The sequence below is a fragment of the Panthera tigris genome, chromosome A1 (genome assembly GCF_018350195.1).
Source record: "Panthera tigris isolate Pti1 chromosome A1, P.tigris_Pti1_mat1.1, whole genome shotgun sequence".
Classification (NCBI taxonomy): Eukaryota; Metazoa; Chordata; class Mammalia; order Carnivora; family Felidae; genus Panthera; species Panthera tigris.
Window position 1 is genome coordinate 207,484,089 of NC_056660.1, and position 18,525 is coordinate 207,502,613.

An 18,525-nucleotide genomic window follows, 5' to 3' on the forward strand; every position below is an offset into this window, starting at 1 on the left:
TTTATAATTAGTTCTGTAATCTGTAATCAGATGATTTAAATCTCATAGAGTTAAATTACAAACTAACTAATTTCTATGCCAACAGGAATCATTATATCTTTGGAATTTTGCAAAGCGTTAATGAGTTTCAGAGAAATTATTATATTTCTTATTCACTTTATTCCCAGCAGTTAGCACAATACCTGACATATGGTACTTACTAAATAAACAATTGCTGAATGAATAAATTAATATGTAATCATAAGTATGTGATTACCAAAAGCACATTATTTATTTGTCATTGTCCCCATCCAGGGCATGAAAGATATTCACTTCCATGTCTCAACTCAGAGTACTGATCCATTGTCTTCTGTTTGGTTGGGTGTCCATCCTGACTAGAAGGTTCCTTTGCCTTGTGGGTTATTAAATGGAAATGTGCTTGCCTCTGGACAGTGTGTGATAAAGTGCGGTGACTGCCAATCTGAGTCAGAAGATATAGGATCTGGGGGTGCCTGGGTGGCTCAGTCGGTTAAGCGGCCGACTTCGGCTCAGGTCATGATCTCGCGGTCCGTGAGTTCGAGCCCCGCGTCGGGCTCTGTGCTGACAGCTCAGAGCCTGGAGCCTGTTTCAGATTCTGTGTCTCCCTCTCTCTGACCCTCCCCTGTTCATGCTCTGTCTCTCCCTGTCTCAAAAATAAATAAAACAAAAAAAAAAAAAAAAAAGAAGAAGATACAGGATCTGATTGTTCACATGTATAAAGGAAATTTTCATTAAACCTATGGCAAACCGGGCTCGGTGCTAGGCGCATCTAGGCATCATAGGACCTAACTTCTAAAACTCCAAAAGATAAAGGATTTAGCCCCATTTAACACATGAAAAAAACTGAGGCTCATGAAGATTAAGGAACTAGACCAAAGTCACAGATCTAGTAGGCAGGATTGTAAAATCACTCTGACTCTATAATCTACCACCAGTAACACACTAACGATATGGCAAGAGTTTTTCAAACCACAGCTCTCTGTAAGGATGAGCTATCATCATCATCATCATCTGTCAGTCTCCTATACCTCCATCAATGTCCTCAGAGGCACCTCCTATCTGAAGGTGACAAGTATCACTCAACACATCAGTGGAGTCTTTGCTTTGCCAGACCATCCTGGTAGGCTCCGAGCAGGCCTGCTGCGTCCAGTTCCTTCTTGGTCTGTTTAGGTCGGACGTGACTGTCTGAGCGTGCTCACCCACTGGTCATCACTTTGTAGGTGCACAGTCACTGTTCAGGAGTGATGTCTGCTCACTTTTTATAATCTGTGTAAAGTGTAGCAAGATGGCGCTGGTGGCACAGTGCCCCATATTCAGATACTCAATCCGGTGACACAGCTTTCTAATGGCAATTTTATATCCATAAAAGCTGGAATTTCAGGGCACATGGCTGAGGATTAAAGAGGCTTCTCACGCCCTGGCAAGAAAGACCTCACTCTGGGCTGGAAGTCCACCATGGCCACCAAGTCAAGCGTGTCTCCCTTGAGGAATTAGGCAATCTGGAAAGCTGTACTCACCTAACATGCCCCAGGCTGATGCCTCGTGATACATTTTGCTGAGAGCCTATCATTTGTACTTATGAGAGTGAACTTTAAAATGTAAAAGATTTGAGCAGAGTGGCCATTTGGGTCAAACCTCCAACCTCTCTTCTGCAACGCAACTTCACCCCTGAGGGGGCAGAAGGGAGTGGTTGACAAGAAAAGCTTTAGCCCAGTCTGGCTTGGTTCAAATCCCAGTTCAGCCACTCAACTTCTTTTGGCTGAATTAGGATTAGGGGGATTAGTCTCCTCATCTGCAAAAGGGTCATGAAGTAAGACCTACCTCAAAGGGATGTTAAAAGGAGTAAAAGTACAATTGTTTCTAAGCATTTGAAATAGTACTTGGCATGTAGTAAAGCCACATGAATGTTGAAGCTATTTAAAAATTCTGAAATAGTTTACCAGTCGCTGTGTTTTTTTTACATTTGTGTGTCATTACACACGAATTTATTCAACATCGTTGAGTAAATTTCCCATTGCCATCTTTTAAGTGAAAATAGAATGTATCTATATTTAAATTGTCCCATTAACTAACTCTTTCAATTAACTAACCAATGCAAACTGGATTTGATAGGAGGGTTTCTATTGTAATTCTATGAAAATAGTTACTCTTGAGAACTGAGTTTTATTTTTTCTCTAAAACAAAGTTATTATCATTATTTTAAAATAAGAGCAGAATGAGAATTCTAGGAAGGGCTCAGATCTATAATGCTTTCTACATATGTGTGTTTTAGATATAGTTATTTATTGCCTATTATCTATGTGAAATGGAAAATTTATTGGTTGATAACTTGATTGTTTCAGGATTAGACCCCATACCCATGTGAAGCTAACTGCCCTGGACTTGCTCTAACAGCCAACGTTCCTTTTAAGCACTATACCAATGCTATCTTTGTTGGTGTTTAGGAATTGAATGAAGCTATTTGCCAGAAAATAAACTTTCAGCAGAAAAAGACAATGTTAATGATATTAATAATGAATAAAGACACCACAGAGGAAGCAAACAAAAGGGAGCAACAGGCCTGCTGACCTGTACCACCTAAAGGCTTTGGGCTGACCAGAACTCCAGAAAAATATGGCCCTCTGCTTGTTTTGTAAATAAAGTTTTGTTGAAACACAGTCACACACTTTTATTTACATAATGCCTATGGTGACGTTTGCTTTACAATACCAGGCCGAAGAGTTGTGATACAGACCCAATAAAGAAAAATAAACGAAATATTTACTATCTGGCCCTTTACAGAAAGTTTTCTGACCTTGGTTCTTAAGGATCAATTCTATGTAAAAAATTCTATGTAGGCAGTGCTCTACAAGGTATGACTGTAACTGTGTTTTTTAAAGACGTTCTGGAACTTTGCCATCATGGATTAATTCCTCAAGGTGACCCCCAACAATGAGAGGCAAGCCAAATGATTAAGCCACTGATACTGTCTTATGACACAAATTTCTCCTCAATTTCCCCTTCAGGGTGTCTCCTGGAAGGATTCACTTAAGAGCATGCAATGGGGGTAATTCCACATGGGAATTCTGATCCTGTACAATGTTACTCTTTTCTCTGCCCTGACACCCCTGGCTATCTACCTGTGGGTCTCAGTGTCTTAGAAGATGGTGCCTCTCACAGATTCTATAGTACAGAGCTAACCAGGAGGAGCCAAGAAGGTAGCTTGGGCCACGACTGAGCAGCAGGAGCAAGCTTTTCACAGCTCATTTGTTTCTCTGGATGTGGCACTGTTTTAGGAGCCTGAGCTGAGGGCTCTTTGCCTCCAACCATATAAGCAAAGACCACATTTGAAAGGAAAGAAGAGCTAGTCAATGAAAGCAGAAGTTGCACATAAGAGTCTCTACCTGCTCCCGGGTCACAGAGGTGGTGGGGTCTCGCAGACACAGCATTGGGCCACAGGTCAAAAGCCTTGGGTCCTCATGCTCATTCTGCCACTAACTAGATGCATGATCTCAGGCCAGTGACTTACCTTCACTAGACCATACAGAGTTAAGACAGCTACCCGTCAGGTCCCTCCTTGTGCTAAAATTCAGGGTTTCTATGATGCCAGCCTTAGGAGGCTACGCTGTCACTACCAATGCCTGGTATACAGCAAGTACTACATAAATTTGGGCAATCGTCATTGTTTTGTGAAAGCAAGATGCACACCTTTAAATGCAAATGGAGTTACCTAGAAGCAAATTCTAAACGGAGCATACTCATAAGTAGTGAAGGCTCTAACTCCTACTGGCCTTCTCAATTACTCCTCAGGCAGGACAACTCTGAACCATGTGTTCTGGACCAGTTCCTCCAGTTTCTCCCACCAGTTGAAGCTCTATCATCTATAATGTAACCCGCTTGCCAAGAAAACCTTCAGGACTCTCCTCTCAGTAGACAGTCTCACTCCCCCACGCTCCTGTTTTCAGCTTTTGTTTTGTTCTGTTTACCTTTCAGATAAACTACTTGTATTCAACTCTTTGTCTGTTACTGGGGAATCCAAACCAAGACAAAGGATGTAGCCTAATTAATTCTTTTAAGTTTGAACGATAAGCATTTTCAGTTCAGTTCCACTCATCGGTAGAATATCAGATACAAATAGCCAAGAAACCAGAACAGAGTCTAAAAAATATCAAAAGCCTAAAAGCCAGCAACAAACCTAAAAGAACTGGGAAAAAGTCCAAGCTTCCCATGGTCTTTTCCCTTGAGATCAAATTCCCTGGAGTTATAAGAGGTTAGATTTGGTTCATGGTGATTTTCTCAAGAAATGAAGAATGATCCTCCCTTCATTTCCTATGTGTTCTAGAAAGCTCTGGGTTCCTAGAATTTCTCCTAGGGGTCATGAATATCACTGCGATCATTTCTCAACACCACACAGCAATGTATAGGTTGGTCTCAATATGCTCTTTCTTACACAAGCCAGCAGATTTGGGCCCAGAGAACAAGCTCATCCTCAAAAAGATCAAGGTTCCTGTTACTCTTGCCAGGAATCTACAGCAGGCATCCTTAAGCTAAATCAGACCTGATCCTCAGAGAGATCTGAATGCAAGGTACATACAAATCAAAGCATTATGGTTATGCCTAAGGAGGGAAATCGTAGAAATAGGGCATATATTACAAAGCAGTAGTACCAAAGGTATCAGTTAGGGTCCCAGCAGGAAGAAGAATTTACTTAATTAAAAAAGATTTTAATTAAAAGACTACTTACAGAGATGTGAGCTGCTTTAAGGGACAGCGAGGGATACTGATGGCAACCCAGAGCCCAGCACTCCAGAAGTGTTGCCATTACGCCATGAAAATGCGTGTGGAGAAAAAACAGGGGTGGAAAATGCAAGTGGAGAAAAACCAGGTTACTGGAGCTGGCCAGGGCCAGGATCCATGAAGGGGCAGGAGCGGTGGTTTCTGAGAAATGCAATAGCACAGCAGGGGGAATCAGGGAAGAAATACACTGGCTTCTCTCCCCTGCTCCCCCTCATCTCCTTCCAGTGCCTCCCATTGGCTGAACCCTCGGGGGAAGCAAAAGGCACTGCAATCTGAGTAATGCCTTAAGGAGCCCCTCAGGGCAAGGAGGGGGGCAGAGATGAGAGGGAGTGGATGTGGGGTGAGGGGTAAGACAAAGATGATAAACCCCAGGGTGTGTGGGTGCACAGCACAATATGCTGGAATCTGTCTTCATGGGTAAAACTCTGTAGTCGTTTATTTAATACTCAGTTCACCCTTTCCACCCCTTGATTATGAAAATATTCGACGTACAGAAAAGTGAGTTTTCCAGTGAACATGTATTCACTCACCACATGGATTCCACCATTGACATTTTACTACTTGCTTTACCACATATGTATCCAACAATCTACCCCTTCTCCATCCATCAGGGCATCTTATTTTTAATGTACTTCAAAGTAAATTTCATATATCAGTAAGCTTCCCCCTAAATACTTTGGCAGTATATCATTTACTTAGTTCAATTTTAATTGCTACTACAATGCAACTTATTTTCAGCTCTACGCTCTCTCCATATATATCCAAGTCATATATATGCATATACATATATACATATGGAAGTCAACCGGTGAATGGGTCAATCAATGGGTCAATCAACCAAACTCTGTAAGCTGCTTTTGGTTGGGCTGCCCAGGGGCATTCATTTTATCAGACATGTTGGTCCTTGCAAAACAAAGACTGGAAAAACCTTTGCAAACACTCCAGCTTTTGGTTGCTTTACTTTCCAGGGATTACAGAATTGATCTTCCTAAGCAAGCCAGGGCCAGCACAATAAAACTGAAGAAGAATGTTGAAGAACTTGAGTACTGTTTTCCTCCCGACCTCACAGTCAGATCTCATTACGAGAGAAGGACTGGCTTTATCCCTTCTCCCGCAACCTGACCTTTTCAATCATGCCACCAATGCCATTCCCACACAGCCTCATTTTCCTTCGGTTTTAAAGACAGGTGGGGGAAGGAGGGGAATTGAACACTAGACTGTTAACTCCTCCTCCCCCACTATCTTTTGATGTACCAGTAAATGGTATTATTGCCTTTGCTTCTTAACCTTCCAAGACATGATAAAAAACAGATCTGAGGCAGCCCTGCATGTTACTTCAAACTCTACCTGTTCTCCATGTATGGAAAATGACATATTTCACAATTTGGACTCGATCAGACACTCCTTAAGAACCCACAATTCCAATAGCCTTTGGCAGCACGTAGGTAGGATTTAAATTACATACTGCTGCAGACTGAGTGCTGAGATATTTCCTTCTCTAAACCAGACTGCAGTGCGGGTTTTCAAATGTCTGCTCAGGTTGGGCAAAACTGTTGGCACATGGAAGTGACACCTCTCCTGTATTGTGCTGGAGGGAGGAAATGAATTCGGGAGCGGGGAGCAGAATCAAATTAATCACACGACGTAAAAAGGTGTTTGCCCACAACAAGGCCATCTCTTTCCATTCCACAGCTGCCTGGGGAAGGCCAACTGCATGCAAGACACTCCACCAGGCGATGGAGGGGACCCACAGGTGAAAGATGTCATAGTGCTTTCCTCAACAAAGTTACAAATCTAATAGAAGGCATGAGTCAGGCACACCGATAACATAATACAACAGAGAATGGGAGAAAACAGAAATGGATCCTGGCTGGGAGGGAACATGAAGACTTCACAGAACGGGGCAACTGAGCCATGCTTTGAAGGGTCATTGCATTTCCCTGAGCAGAGACTTGGGAAGGATGTTCCAAGGAGGCAGATCAGCATGTCGACAGGCTCATATTGGAAAAACGAAGAAGTGGACTATAGAATAGCAAATAATCTAGTTTGGCTGGAATACAGGTTGTGTATTCAGTGAGAAGACAGGAAAAGTAAGTTGGAGCCATATTGTGACAGACCTTGGATGTCAGCTTTAGAGTTTGGAAGGCAGCGGGGAGCCAGAAAAGAATATTAAACACAAGAGTGACAGGATTAGAACTGCATTTTAGGAAGATTATTCTGGCAGAGAGCATGGTTGACTCAAAATGGGGAGAGAATAGATATCATAGAAATAGCATCTTTTATACTTATTCTCTTAATGCCACAGTAAAGAAGGTAGCTAAGGAAACTTTTTGTTTATATTCTAACTGCATATAGCCTCTTTTTGGGTAAGGAGCCATACAGCTGATATATGAAAATCTGTTACTACTCTAGTAGCTATATATAATTTTGATATATGATCTTGATTCTTTCGTCTCGGTTTTATACAAAGCCCAAAATGGATGTTGGCTATTTTTATTAAACTCTAAGCCACTTCCAGATCTTTCATCGATAACATGATCTTTATGACTAATCTAGATACCAAGAGTCATCTTTTAACAACATAAACTCCAAGAATCTATAATATAAAATTAAGGAAATGAAACCATTTTCAATTCCATTTTCATGGGAGCCTAACTAAACTCAATTATACATCTGTGTCAATATTGTCAATATTTGAGGCCTCTCGAGTATGAAAAAGCTACGATCTCCACCGCTGTACAAACTCTACAAATTGTAATGAATCAAATTAATATGGACTAACTCTGGAGTGTAATTATGTACCAAACATCTAAGTGCTTTCCTAGGTGCATTTCCAGAAATCATCTCATTTATTCATCACACAGAACCTTTGTGGCAGGTACTATGAGCCTTAAGTTTCAGGTGGAAATCTAAGGAATAAAGAAATTAAGTTCTCTATCTGGAATCAAACAAGAATAAATTTGAAAACTAGGATTCAAACCCAGGTCTGTTTACTGGATTCTCGTTATAATTGCTCGAAGCTGAAGGGGTGTGTGTTATGTGTGTAGGTTGTAACCACAGCCCATGAATTACTTTAAAACAGCTAACAGAGGAATGCTTCTTTTTTCAAACTAATGGTTTATTTAACTACACTAATTAGGAACTCTTAGAATATCACAGAGCTGTTTAAGAAACCAACAGCAAGTCTTGAGACTTGAATGATAAACCTTGAAATACACCACGTTGAAGGTCTAGCAAACATCATTTGCCACTAAAGAAAATGGCTAAACAGTACAGGAATGGAAAGCTTCAAGGCCAGGCTGAGTCCTCTGAGTGGTCCCCGAGACCCCAAAAGGGTCTTCTTGGGGAGACATCTTGGGGGACTCTGGAGCTAGCCTCCAGCTACCACAGTTGTTTCTCGATTGTAAATAGCCCCTGAGTCACCGTGTACTTGACAAAATGCACAACTAACCAGCCAGGAGTATGACTGTACCAGTACCAGATCATTCTACATGGTGTCCTGCGACATGCACTGGAGCCTTTGCAAGTGAAGAGTGGCAAGTCTTGGTAAGTTTCCTCCCGACTGCATGTCATGACTGCAGAGCTGCTCAGGCATGTTGTAGTGATCAGGTTTTTATCTGTTAGCTGCAGGAATACCTCTGGAATGCTGGGAAGCAACAAGGGCTAGGGGCTGGATGACCTAGGTTCATGGCCTGGCTATGCCTACTTCCTCTTTGCTAAGTCATCTGCTCTGGACTTCCCAGTAGAAATGATCAAATGAGATCATTTCGATGAAAGTGTTTTAGGAAGTGCAGTGGTTCAATAAATGTATCAATTTATTTTTGTTGGGATCAGTCCACACCATCTTCGTTCCATCAAAGCAGGCTGTGGTGTCTAAAAACTGATTTTTATATTTTAAGATGTGTATCTCACTGAATAAATTATCCTACCATGAATAGTCCTTTTTGTTATGGGACACAAATAGAAGGAGCTTCCAGAAAACTATAGGGAAATCACTGGAGTTCTGGTCGATGTGCCTTAGAAATTTACTCTATTTAACCAACTGGATAGTTATTTTACTTTTTAAAAGGGATTAGTTTTACTTTTCGTAAAATGGACAAAAAAAAGTGGCAACAAATAGCATATATTCACGCAAACATATACCCATTTTTGCATCCTTTTGCAAACCAATCTAAGTCAATTTGACTGCTTAGTGTTTAGGATCTTTTGTTAAATTATGATGATTTCCAACACATAGATAGATGGTAGCCATCTGCTTTTCAGCCAGACTGCACACTATAATGGATGCAAATTCTAGGCCAAGTTCTGCCACGTACACAAATATTCGTTGGCAAGAGGTCACCAAAATTCTCATAAACTTTACTCTTTTAACATCCCTTGTCTATGGGTTTAGAAACTCCAAAGGACTGCTTCAGAAACTATCCACCACATCGGGTCACTTTCTTCCGGTACACGTGGCCAAACTATGCTTCCCAGCCTCCTTACAGTTAGGTGGGAGCCACAGGACCAGGTTCTGGCCTGGCAAGTAAAAATCTCCCACAGGGGCCTTCCTTTTCTTTTCCTTCCATGATAGCTTGGAAGCCCATTCTAAAGACGATGGCATTCCAAGACAGAGGACACAGGGAAAGAATGACTCAGGTCTCCAAGTCACACTTGGAGGGGAGCAGTCCAGGAGAGCTTGCCCGACAAGGAGCATCCACTTTGGACCTACAAGTAAATAAAAAATAAATCTTGTGTTAAGCCACTGAGATTTGGGGTTGTTACAGCGGCAAGCACCTTGCTGAGGCAGGTACATCAACATTTTAATGGCGGAATCAGCAAATCATCTAGGGGAGCAGGCAAATGAGTCTACTGTTAAGTGAGCAAAATCTAGGACTGAATGAAGCTTTAGCCCAACTCTAAAGCGGCTGGACTGTTGGGTTTAGTGCTTCCTATTCTTTTTCCATTCAAAAAATAGAGGGACATGTATGATCTTTCTAGCTATTCACATATTTCACCAGTGGAAACATTATTTCTAACATAATTCGTGCTAGTTAACAAAACCTCTAGATTGGATTTTTGCTAATACTTATTTTCATGTATTTCCCAAGTCACTTTTGAGAGTGGACTTTAAAAGTTCAAGTGGTAACTCCCTAGCCCTGGAGTGTGGGTTTCTGCCTAGCAAGAGATCAAGTTCAAAATATTTAACCACAGGTATGGCACAGGCAGTGAGAGATTAAAATAAAATGTAAAGTCTTATGCAGGAGTGGTACCTTCTATGCCGGATTACTTCAAGTGTTAATTAAGCACCCTTAGGGTAGAGATTAAAGTAATTCACACAATGACTGTTTATACAGAAGTATTTTAAAAATAAATTACAAGCAATATAACAAGCATCTAATTCACAGCCACCACCCATTTTATTTATTTCTCTGCTCACTCTAAGAATTACAAGCAAAGGATCATGGGACCTATTCCTAAGTGTAAAATTAGATCAATAAAATTAGCCATCTGTCCAAGGAAGGCTCTACACTCAGGTTGTATTTAAGTATTATGTTTCCAATTGCCCAGATGTTACAGAAAAGTGCCTGCTGATACAACTCCTTTTGCACAATGTAAACCATTAACTGGCTAACAGAAACTTATTGTGCCAAGATAAATAAATAGCATTAACATTGCATTAAATCTGATTCGGGATCTTGGGTGCCCTGTCAGCAAACACAAGTGTTAAGATTTAAATTGCTCAGGATTTGCAGAGTCAGATGAAGAAAGAATCTTCAAGTGTCTTCAGGGCAGTGAGGAGGAAGAGACTGGAAACGAGACGAAAGCTTCGGAAAGTATATCTTTGCTTGGCTAGTTGGTAAGGTAATAGTAATTACGATGATTATTGTCGAATGGTAATATCCCATCTTTATCTACTGCTTCGGCTCTTGCAAAGCACTAGTCTGTTTTATTTCCTTTGATTCTTAAAATAAGCCGGTGCGTTATCTGGGGGGATGCAGGGGCTGCATGGCCGAGGAAATGCAAGAATCATTAATAGGAAAAGAAGAGCCAATGGAGCCTGACCTCTAACATTCCCTGTCATTGGTAGCGGCTCATGAATTACTCCAATCTCCCGATCAATGAGCAAACCTGAACCATTTCTTAACTCCCTAGCTTCACAGAGATTTTCTCCGCTCCCAGTTACACATCAGTCTGGCTAATTCTCGTTTAGAAACAGCTGCTCCCCCTGCGCCCCACACCCTGCAAAACCTCCCCAAGACAATTACCAGGCAAAAATCATCCACCACCCTTGGGGTTACTGTTTCTCAAAGGAATCCATTCAAGCAAGACCACAAACCTGGCAGCTACATTTTCTAAACCAAAAATCAAGGCATGTGGTTGACCAAAGAGTCCTTCTGATATGCCAATTAATTTATCTGAAAAATCTGACAACTCAGTACAAATTAAATCACATGTAATCAATCATATATTAATATGTATGGAAAAGGAACACGAAATCTTAAGTGTCTGTGTTTTCTGCTGTTCCTGGAACATATTCTTTCAGTCACACATATTCATTCTGTTTCTTTTTTTTCCTCTGTCCAGATTAAACAATCCCAGTTTCATAAATATTGCCTTCAGCCTCAGGCTTCTGTGCCTTTTAAACGCTTGAGTACATGTATCGCTAGAAGGATTGCATCCTTCTAGCAACCTTAATGTCAGGTTCCTTCCTCATCTTATTTTTACAGACAAAGAAACTGAGGTTTACCAAGCTAATATAACTTGCCTTACATCATCAAGTAACTAACAAAAAACAGTGTCAGAACTTGAACCCAAATTTGCCAAATATTAAAGTCTGTGCTCTCACCCAAGGAGGAGGCAGCTTTGGAGGCTGAAAGAACAGGTGCAGGGTGGGGGTTGGGAGGGTACAGTGGGTCTGAGGAAAATGGGGGCTGAGGGGCTAGCTACACACAGTTCCATGTGGCTTCTTGTTCATGCCACTACAGGCTTTCCCTCTGTGCAGCCACCTCTCAATGAACGGGCTGGTGGGGGGTGGGGATTTGCCTAGTAGAGATGTTGCTCAGCTATCTTCTGAAGACCACAAGCCCCAAATCTAACCTTCAGAAGACCTGTGGGGTCTAAGGTTACAATACAGACCCAGAGCAATGAGTTGTTGCTGCCAATCACATGTGCTGTGGATGAACAAAGGAAGGAGAGGCTGTCAGTGTCCTGCAGAGTATTTGGGGAGCAGGCGCAGAGGAGAAGGAGGCTGAGAGGAGCCTAACCTCTCCTTTGTCACATCTCAAATGGGACCTGCAAATCACCTCAAGTCATCTGAGGTTCGTTAAGAAGGCAGATGCCTATGAGGCACTCCAAGAATTCTTAACCCACATGGAAGGTCAGGAATCACTGGCCTGAGATCTGCAGAGGTCAGATCTGCTCCGAGCCAGCTCTGAAAAGTGCATCCTCTGCTGACAGCGGTTTGACTTGACTTTCCCTTGTGTCCCTTGCTGGCCCGTCCCCACCCCCGATCCCATGAGACTGGGGGGCAAGTAGTGACTAGGACGCAAATGTCTTCCAGCTCATTTCAAGAAGCTGAAGCCACACTCTGGGGTCTTTCTTCAAAACAGGAGTGGAATCAAAGATGGGTTTGGGGGTGTCCACTACCAAGTGCCATTTAGGCTCTGAGGTACCTCTTATCCTTTTCCCTGTTTCTATCCCTGAAATAGCAGGTATACTTCCCATATCCGCAGTTTGACACCTTATGACCAAAATCAGTGGCAGGGGTCCTGACCAGCTCAAAAGATTTTCTGTTGTGATCACGACATCACATCATTCATTTAGTCGATTGAGAAAAACTAGTCCTGCTCACCAAGTGGGTGTGGCAGGAAGACTCAGGACATCCACAGGACAGCCCAGTGGAAGCTGAGGTCCCACTATGGCCTCAGACGCCCGAGTCCCCGTCTTCCCAGAATCTAGTTCTGCGTCACTGGACCCCTTTTGAGCTAGACAGATGGACAACTACTCCCAAAAGGATTCTGAGGTTATGAAAGCCCTGAGCTCAGGGTAAGAAACAAAAAGCAAAAACAAAAAACACCACTCAGTTCCTTTCTGGCCAAGTCACTCTTCCATGAGAACGAATTCTGAGAAACAAGTACTGCCACATGTTATGTGACATTTACCCCTGACCTTGACCTCTCTGTCCCTTTACCTCACAGAGACTCAAAGGAGAGAGAGAAAGACATGCAGGGGCTTCTTAGAGGAATTAGATATGATGTAGAAACAAATAAGAGGGTAGGAGGGGTAATAAAATGAAATAGCAGGGGAAATATTTCTGCTACATTGCCTGGACTGCATGGATGCTAGTAGTTAGGTCCTGGGGACACACACACACACACACACACACACAGAGCATTTATGGGGGGATATATACGTGGCCTTTATGAGCTCCGGTTTTCCCCAAGAAGCCAGACAATCTGGATAGCATTGTAATGAGGTACTTCGGGTTGAAAAGGGACAAGGAGAGACACATAGAAAACATGAGCCCCCAAAGACACGCTTTGAGAAGGGCGCTTGCATGGGAGCCATGAGGTCATAACCAGTCTCTTGCCACTAGCAGGTTGTTCAGATTGGCATGGGGGGAAGTAGAGCTGGAAGATCCTTGACCCCTAGCCATTGAACCTCACACTAGCAGCAGCAGAAACCACCTAGAGGCACGTGTATTCACCACCATCAACGAGCAAGATCACTGCCCATGAGCTAACTCCGCTCTTCCAGACTTTTGTTTTTTGCTCTCTGAGTTTCTTTGGATCTTCCTTGTAGTCCGATTTTACAGGCAAGGAAATGCTGAGAAGCAGAAAGGAAAAGATCAGAGACCCGCATCTCCCTAACAATAGTTCTGGAGCCCCAGCTCTCCTAGGGATGACCTTGAATTCTCAACTCTGACCTGACCTGATCTCACTGACCCTGGAAAGACAGGAGGAAAGGCAGGGCCTTTACGCAGTCCTCCAGCCCCTGTCTCTGTGCCAGAGACTTAATTAACACCATGAGTTACCAATCTGCCTATGGAAACGTGTGTGTGGCTTGATGAGCGCTGGCTCTAGCACATGTGTCTGGATTTCCTTTTCCCATCTTCCTGCTCCACATCAGAAACACAACCGTCTTTCCCGTACTTCCTGGTGAGACTCCGGATAAGGGAGAAGTACCCACTCAAGAGGGCCTGGGTACTAGTTCCGGGTCAGCTTCTGATGTAAAGTTGGACAAGCCCCTTAATCGCCCTCAGCCCAGTCGTAAAATGAGGGCTTTCCATTTCCTTCCAGGTCTATGATTCTAATTCATTATCTGAAAATGAATGAAGGGTATATTATGTTTCCACACCATGAAGACCCAGAAGATGACAATGTCCTATACCCTACCCATCTTCAGAAGCCTCTTTTTTCTACCTCCAGGTACTTGGATGGATCCTCTGGCCCTCCTGAGACTTAGCACCCAGGAGTTCAACAAGAGAAAGGAAGTGGTTCAGCAGCCTGTAAGATTACATCCCCCGATTCTTGTAGATGAGCTCAGTAGACAGTGGCTTCCAGGACTCCCTCTCAGTATATCACTCGCACTGTTATCTTTAAAGGCCTGGGCATGATCCCATGTACAAACGTTTAACAGCATTTAACAGGCTCCCCATGCGCAGCAGCAGGGATAACACCCTCCATCCAGCTCTGTCCATGGGAGCTCCCTGGTTCAGCCAGGAGGAAGATGCCCTCCAAGGCAGGCTGCGTACCCCTGCTAACAGGACTGCTAAGGACTCCCATTCCTGGTCCTGAATATCACAGCCTGAATCCTGTTCCATAACTCACTAGTTGTGTGACCTTGGAAGAGATATTTAATTTCTCTAAGCCACAACTTCATTTTCAGTCAAACAGAGGTAATAATAGTACCTATCTCACAGAGCTATTGGGTTGATTAAATATCAGTATGTGCCAAGTTCTTAGAACAGTGTAGCAAGCACTTCATTAGAGTTAGTTATTATTATTTAATTTGACTTAACTTAAAAGCTGTCATTTCTTGTTAGTCTCGGCAAATGCAGAGGATTCTTTATTAATGCTCGATGACAGCAGATGAGCTATCTTGGGGTCGAGGGAAAGGCTGCCTACGTCTGACTCAAATTAAACTCATAATTAAACCTGCTACTTGTTTACTTGTTTTTTTTTCCCACTAGAGGTAGGTGGGGACGGGGAATTTTCTGGTTGATTTTGAATACAAGACTTCTCCACCAAAGCTGTACTTGTCAAAAGTAGATTTAGGGGCGTTAGGAAACATACAGGGTCATCTAAAGAAAACAGGACTGGGGGCACCTGGGTGGCTCAGTCAGTTGAGTGTCTGACTCTTGACTTTGGCTCAGGTCATCATCCCAGAGTTGCGGGATCCACGCCACTCAGCGTGGAGTCTGCTTAGGATTCTCTCCTCTCTCTCCTTCTGCCCTTGTTCTAGCTTGCACACTCTCTCTCTCTCTCTCTCTCTCTCTCGCCCTCTCGCTCTCTAAAATAAAAAAAGTAATAATAAAAACAAAAACAAAAAACCAGGACTGTTCCAGTACACCTACATGGCAGTCACACTACCTTCCAAGTACTGCTCACAAACCGATTTCTATTGAGGAAACAAGGTACGAAGAACTCCTATATGGATCCTGGCAGGACTTGCTGGTGTCTGGGGAAGATTACAAATTAGCTGGTTGCTGTTCACATCAGAGCCAAGCAGGGCACATTCAGTTTTTAATCTGGACCAATTTTCCGGATCAAAAACTAGTCTTTCCAAGGGATGTAAATGAGCCCAGGAGAAAATTTTACCCTGAAGTTTATGAAGTAGCTGTCATTTTAATCTGAGCAGCTGTCCAACCTGAAAGCCAGTGTCTGGATAAAATTATAAAGTAATGAAAAGCTCTTCTGGGCTGAACCTAGTCCAAACACCCCCTCTACCTCAAATTTGATGTATTTAATATGCCAAAAATATTTAAAAGATAGAGTTTCCACTATCAAAACCCTATCCATGCTTCAGATAAAACCAAAGAGGCCACAACGGCACATTCATGGCATGAGTATCAGAATGAGATCCTAGATGAACTAGGTAGAAAATATTTTTAGGAGACAAACTACAAAACATAAGAAAGGAAATATGGTAAACCATAGGAGCAGTTTTATACAGAAGACAGTTATGAAATGCTTTTTAAAAAATTCTGCTTAAATGGGTTGAAATCTATCCTTAAAAGAATATTACACACAGTGCTTAAGCTTAAGAACTATAGGTGTAACTATGCGTTATTCAAAAATTGTGACTAGATGGTTTTATGTGAATAAACCCACAGAATACAATTGATCATGATCACTTTAGATGGTGGTCACTTTAGAAGGAAAGTTAGAAGCCCCTTCATTGAAATCCTTGAAGATGTGTGTACATGTGCATGTAAGAAGTAAAACAATATAGTATTGCCTTGGACTGCTGCTATTATCTCCAAAATGAATTGAACAGAGGCTATAGAATAGCTCGTAATTTCAGTGCGTTGAAGATTAGGATAATGACTCTAAATTTCAAGGCAGGTAACAAAGCACAGGTAATAGTAGATACAGCTTGAAGAGTGAGTACGTCTCTTGGAGCTGAAAGGCAACAAGTCATGTTTGCAAATGGAAAGACCCTTGAGCAGTGAAAATATTTAAGAAGCCATATGGGAACCGCCAAGATTATTTTCTTTGCCCTCTGATAAATTTCCCCTGGTTGGTCTCTTTCTTATAGAAACGTTATTTGTAAAGACAAACTGCACTTTCTGCAGAGTTTTGCAGACGGCATTCAAGTAAACTTACATTGTTTTCCATTGTTCCTAAGATGTAATTAATCCCATAAGACAACTTTGTTTACAAAGTAAATTAAAAAAAAAAACAAAAACTCAAAACCAGGAAAACACAGATTTTCCAGAATTCTAAATAAGTCTTAGCAAAGAAGAATAAAAATCGTTATTTGGGAGATAATGTTTAGAACTTTATTGTTTAGGACGTTGTATTTTGAATAATCTCACAACACATACCAAGTCAAAGTAGACAGAAATAGATGAAGAACTTTTTACCCGCATAACCAGAGGAAATGCAAGTTACTGTTTCCAGTTCTCTACAATTCTTTGTAATATCGTACACCATACATCTGTGTTTAAATTGGCCAGCTAACAAAGGAGTTCAAAACATTGGGCACCCCTTTCTGAGAAAATGGCCCCAGAGAGGGAAGCATCCTTAAAAGCAGAGGCGACATCCCTACACACTGCAGGGTAAGGACCAGAGATGGGCATATAGGGAACTCCAGGCAAATCTTCAGACGCTTAACAGGAAATGGCCGGGCCCTGGGCAATATGAATTCAATAAAGATGTTTAGAGACACTGGAGGAGCTGTTTGACTTCTGCACAGTTGCAGTCCTCTGTAATTGAGACAGCATGATCGCTGTCCCTACTCTCAGCTCTCCGTGGTCAAATACAGAGCCCTCCATCTATACTGTGTCTGGAAAACAGATCATTCCTTTAACAAACAAACATCCCTGGAACCGCCTGAGCCGGGGAGAGGGCGAGGTTCGCACCTTTTCTCAGCTTTGGGCAGAGATGGACCCAGTTAAACCGCCGCCGGCCAGGGGAGAGAGGGGCGGTGCGTCGCCCGCTTTGCGTCCTGGCGGGGACCGAGACCCGGGCGCTCCGGGCGTGGTGTCCCCCGAGCGCACTGAGCGCGTTACCTGATTTTCGGAGAGCCGTTCTGAGCGACACTGCGCTGGGTCCGACGCTGGCAGCCAGGAGCAAGAGCCGGAGCAAGACGCCTCGGATTAAATCCATTTCACCGCGGGCGCCTGCAAAGTTTCACCAAGTCCCGGACGCACAGAGAAAGGGCGTCTCCTGGGGGACCTGGAGGGGAGGCGGCCCCCGTGGATCCCCTGCCCCGGGTGAGGTGGTGCAGGGCTGAGGGAGGTTGGACCAGGAACGACCGAGGAGTCCAAGGAGGCAGGACAGCAGCCGGGAGGTCGGCGTGCGGGAGTGAAGTCGGCTGCGAGCCGCAGGGCTTTTCCGGGGAGGGGGGCGGGGGCGGCGAAGGAAGCCGACGGGGAGGGACCTGCTGGCCGGGGGAGGGAGGGAGGCTCGACCCGCCGGGGGATGGAATTACAATCGAGTGGAAGTGAGAGGGGCAGGCCCTGAGACCATTTACTCTTGGCCCACCTCGGGGACAGGCAGCCCGCCCCTCGCCCTCTAGCGATCCCCCTGGCTCGGCCCTTCCCTGCTGGTGACCTAGATTGGGGCGCTAGGAGGGGCCGACTTCAACCACTAGAGTCTCGCAGGGCAGGAGTTGGGTGACTGTGAGCCCAGGACCCTCTGCTGTGGTTCAGACCCCGAAATCATGCGGCGCCTCCCCGGGCTGTACCCTACTCCTGTTGCTCCCCTCTAGGTCACTTCCACCCAGCTTGGGGACTTTCGCCAACACCTCCAAAGGTTGCTCGAGTCGGTCCAGCGCACTTGGGGGAAGGAGGACTGTCTGCGATTTGCAAGTGGGGGAGGATAAGAGAAGAGGGGGCGGGGCCGACCGAGTCTCGGGCGCTAAGAAGATAAATGGGATTTAAGGCGCGCAGATGGAGAGTGGAGGCCACGCCACTCCATTGGAAACGCGGGGTGGAGATTAGGGCCCAGCGCAGGGGATTGGGGTCCCCTCCCTGGGCAGAGGAAAGCAACTTGAGACCCTCCAGGGGAAGAGATGAAAGTC

The 18,525-nt window shown here is 43.7% G+C and overlaps 1 protein-coding gene across 2 annotated transcripts in view; it reads right to left on the reverse strand.

The window, feature by feature from the left end:
• Window positions 1–18,525, reverse strand: part of EGFLAM (EGF like, fibronectin type III and laminin G domains) — a 470,630-nt gene that overhangs the window by 160,477 nt on the left and 291,628 nt on the right. Inside the window, exon 1 of one of the 2 annotated variants that reach the window (XM_007095458.2) lies at window positions 17,513–17,794. The exons of the other annotated variant lie outside the window; for it this stretch is intronic. Coding sequence (XP_007095520.2) covers window positions 17,513–17,609 — 97 coding nt within the window. The 5' untranslated portion in view covers window positions 17,610–17,794. Of the gene's footprint in view, window positions 1–17,512; window positions 17,795–18,525 lie in introns of those variants that run through there. 2 annotated transcript variants of the gene reach the window in all.